This window comes from Heptranchias perlo, unplaced genomic scaffold, assembly GCF_035084215.1.
Source record: "Heptranchias perlo isolate sHepPer1 unplaced genomic scaffold, sHepPer1.hap1 HAP1_SCAFFOLD_43, whole genome shotgun sequence".
NCBI classification, from domain to species: domain Eukaryota; kingdom Metazoa; phylum Chordata; class Chondrichthyes; order Hexanchiformes; family Hexanchidae; genus Heptranchias; species Heptranchias perlo.
The window spans coordinates 2,776,357-2,780,498 of NW_027139442.1; the positions used below are offsets into that span (position 1 = coordinate 2,776,357).

At 52.5% G+C, this 4,142-nt stretch overlaps 1 protein-coding gene across 1 annotated transcript; it reads left to right on the top strand.

Annotated features, from left to right (window-relative positions):
* Positions 1-2,705: 2,705 nt before the first annotated feature.
* Positions 2,706-3,398, top strand: LOC137312491 (uncharacterized). Its single transcript, XM_067979034.1, has one exon. The coding sequence runs from the start codon at positions 2,706-2,708 to the stop codon at positions 3,396-3,398; it is 693 nt and encodes a 230-aa protein (XP_067835135.1).
* Positions 3,399-4,142: the final 744 nt, after the last annotated feature.

Genomic DNA, 4,142 nt, shown 5'->3' on the forward strand with positions numbered 1-4,142 from the left:
AACAACTTATGCCTAGATCAAGATAATAGCTTGACAGACCCAGACAGCACCTACACATGACCAGACAGCTCCCATACAGTCCCAGGTAGCTGTGACACAAACACGGACTGTTCCCGCACAGACAGAGAGAATTCCTACACTTAACCTGACAGCTCCTATACAAACCCAGCTAGCTCCTACACAGAACAAGGCAGCTCCTACACAGACCCAGGCAGCTCCTACACAGACCCAGACACTACCTACGCAGACCCAGACAGCACCTACAAAGAACCAGACATCTCTTATACAGAGCCAGATAATTCCTGCACTAACGAAAAAAGTTCCCACACAGACCCGGACAGCTCATACACAGACCGATGAGCGGTTAAACTTCCCCTGACAGCTCCTCGCCAGATCCAGTCAACCCCCTCACAGACCCATTCAGCACCTACGCAGAGCCAGACAACATCTTCACAGACTTATTGGACACCCAAACAGACCCAGACAGCTCCTGCACAGACCTGTGGAACACCCACACAGATGCAGACAGGTCGTAACGAGACCGACACAGACCCTACAAAGGTTCAGGGAACACCTACAAAGACCCAGACTGCTCCTTCCCAGACACAGTCAGCAACCACACGGAACGGAACAGCTCTTATACAGATCCAGACAGTTCCTCCACAGACGCACACAGCGCCAACCCAGTCAGACAAATACCACGTACACCCGAACAGCTGCTACACAGATCCAGTGAACTCCGACACAGACCCAGGCAGGGCCCACACAGACCGATGGAGCTCTTACAAAGATCCAGACAGCTCCTACACAGACCCAGACAGCTCCTACAGAGAACCAGACAGTTCCTACAGAGACCCAGAAAATTCCTACACAGACCCAGATAGATCCTACACAGATCCAGACAGTTCCAACACAGATCTAGACAGTTGCTACACTGACAGACGCTACTCCTGCACAGAACCAGACAGAAACTACATGGACCCAGACAGCTCATTCTCAGACTCAGACAGCTCCTATACAGACCCAGAGAGCTCAAACACATACGCAGAAATTTCCTGTAGTCTCAGACAGTTCCTGCACAGAACCAAACAGCTCGTAAATACTTCCAAGAAGCTCTTACACAGTGCCAGACAATTCCTCTACAATCTCAGACATCTCCCGCATAATCACAGACTCTTCCCACACCGAACCGGAGATCTCCTCTGGAGAACCAGACAGCTCGTACACAGACCCATACAGCACCTACACAGACCCAGTGAGCTACTACACTCACCCAGACAGCTCAGCAACCAACCAAGTCAGCTCGTACACACCCCATAGAGCTCCGACACAGATCCAGTCAGCTCGGACTCAGACCCAGGGAGCTGCCACTCACACACAAGCAAGTTCCTACACAGACCCAGACAGTTCCGTCACAGAACCAGATGGCGCACAAACAGAGCGAGGCAGCTCTTAAACAGAGTCAGTCCCCTTCTACACAGAGACAGACAGCTGGTACCCAGATGCAGAAAGCTCCTTCACAGACCCTGGCTGACGCTACACAAACACAGACAGCTCCTCCACAGATCCAATACCGTCCCAGAAAGATCCTACACAGAGCTTAACAGCTCCTACACAGACCCAGTCAGTTCCTGCACGGACACCGACCTCTCCTACACAGACGCAGGCAGCACCTACACAGAAACAGACCGTTCCTACAATGAAACAGACCGTTCCTGCACAAAACCAGAGAGTTCCCACACAGAAACAGACTGTTCCGACATAGAAAAAGACCGTTCCTACACAGAAACAGACAATTCCTACTCAGAAACAGACAGCTCCCACACAGAAACAGACAATTCCTACTCAGAAACAGACAGCTCCGACACAGAAACAGACAGTCCCTACGCAGACCTAGACAGCTCCCACACAAGCCGAGATAGCTCATTCACAGAACCAGACAGTAACTACCAAAACCCAGAGGTCACGTGCACAGACCCAGGCTGCTCCAGCCAAGATGCAGTAATCTCCGACACAGACTGATTGAGCATCTGCACAGACACAGGCAGCTCCTACGCAGATTCAGGAAGCTCCTGCACAGGCCCCAGACAGCTCTTACATGGACCCAGACAGCTCTTACATGGAACCACACAGGTCATGCGCCGACTCAGATAGCTCCCCTACAGACGCAGACAGCTCATGAACAGACTCAGACAGCTCCTATACAGACCCAGACATCTCCAACACTGACCCAGGCAATTCCTACACCGACCCAGGCAACTCCTGCACAGAACCAGACAGAACCTACATGGAACCAGACAGCGCATTCACAGACCCAGATAACTCCTACACAGACCCAGACAGTTCCAACACATACCCAGAAAGGTAATGTACAGTCTCAGACAGTTCCTGCACAGACCCAGACAGCTCGTAAATTCGTACATACTTCCAAGGAGTTCTTAAACAGTGCCAGTCAGCTCCTCCATTGTCCCCGACATCTCCCGCAAAGGCACAGACTGGTCCCACACAGACCCATAGATCTCCTATATAGAATCAGACAACTCGTACACAGGCCCGTACAGCACCTACACAGACCTAGTGAGCTGTTACACTCACCCAGACAGCTCCTCTGCCGACCAAGTCAGCTCGTACTGATATCCAGGGAGCTGCCACTCACACACAAACAATTTGCTACAGAGACCCATACAGCTCCTTCACAGAACCAGATGGCTCATAAACAGAGCCAGGCCCCTCCTACACAGAGACAGACAGCTGTTATCCCGACCGAGAAAGCTCCTTCACAGACCCTGGCTGACGCTACCCAGGCATTGACAGCTCCTCCACAGACCCAGACAGCTCCAAAACAGTCCCGGAAAGTACCTACACAGAAGCCTAAAGCTCCTACACAGGCCCAGTCAGTTCCTGCACAGACCCAGGCATCATCTGTACAGACCCAGGGAGCACCTGCAAAGACACAGGCAGCACCTGCACAGAACGAGGCAGCATCTGCACAGATCCAGGCAGCACCTGAACAGGCCCAGGCATCACCTGCAAAGACCCAGGCATCACATGCACAGTCCCAGGCAGCACCTGCACAGACCCAGGCAGCACCTGAACAGGCCCAGGCATCACCTGCAAAGACCCAGGCAGCACCTGAACAGGCCCAGGCATCACCTGCAAAGACCCAGGCATCACCTGCACAGTCCCAGGCAGCACCTGCAAAGACCCAGGCAGCACCTGCACAGACCCAGGCAGCATCTGCACAGACCCAGGCAGCACCTGCAGACACAGGCAGCACCTACACAGACCCAGGCAGCACTTACAAAGAAACAAACATCTCTTATACAGAACCAGATAATTCCTGCACTAACGCAAAAAGTTCCCACACTGACACAGACAGATCATACACAGACCATTGAGCAGTTAAACATCCCCAGAGCTCCTCGCCGGACCCAGTCAACTCCCTCACAGACCCATTCAGCAACTACACAGAACGAGGCAAAACCTACACAGACCTATGGAACACCCACACCGATCCAGACGGCTCGTAACGAGACCAACACAGATCCTACACAGGTTCAGGGAACACATACAAAGATCAAAACTGCTCCTACCCAGACACAGACAGCAACTACACAGAATGGAACAGCTCATGTAAAGATCCAGACAGTACCTCCACAGACGCACACAGCGCCAACCCAGTCAGACAGATATTACGTAGACCCGAACAGGTGCGACACAGACCCAGTGAACTCCTACACAGACCCAGGCAGGTCACACGCAGACCAATGGAGCTCTTACGAAGTCCCAGACACTTCCGACACAGGCCCAGACAGTTCCTACATAGAACCAGACAGCTCCAACACAGACCCAGACAGCTCCTACACGGACCCAGACAGCACCTGCACGGATCCAGGCAGCACCTGCACATGCACAGACCGCATTTTCACAGACCCAAATATTTCCAACACAGACCCAAATAATTGATGCACTGATGCAGAAAGCTCCAACACAGACACAGACAGCTCGTATACCGATCAATGAGCGTTTAAACAGGCCCAGACTGCTCCACGCCAAACCCAGACTGTACCTACACTGACCCAGACATCACCTACACAGAACTATGGAACACCCACTCCGATCCAGACAGCTCCTGCACAGGA

What these genes read in the sequence shown, in the direction of transcription:
- LOC137312491 (XM_067979034.1), top strand. Translation starts at nt 2,706, where the DNA reads ATGGCTCATAAACAGAGCCAGGCCCCTCCTACACAGAGACAGACAGCT.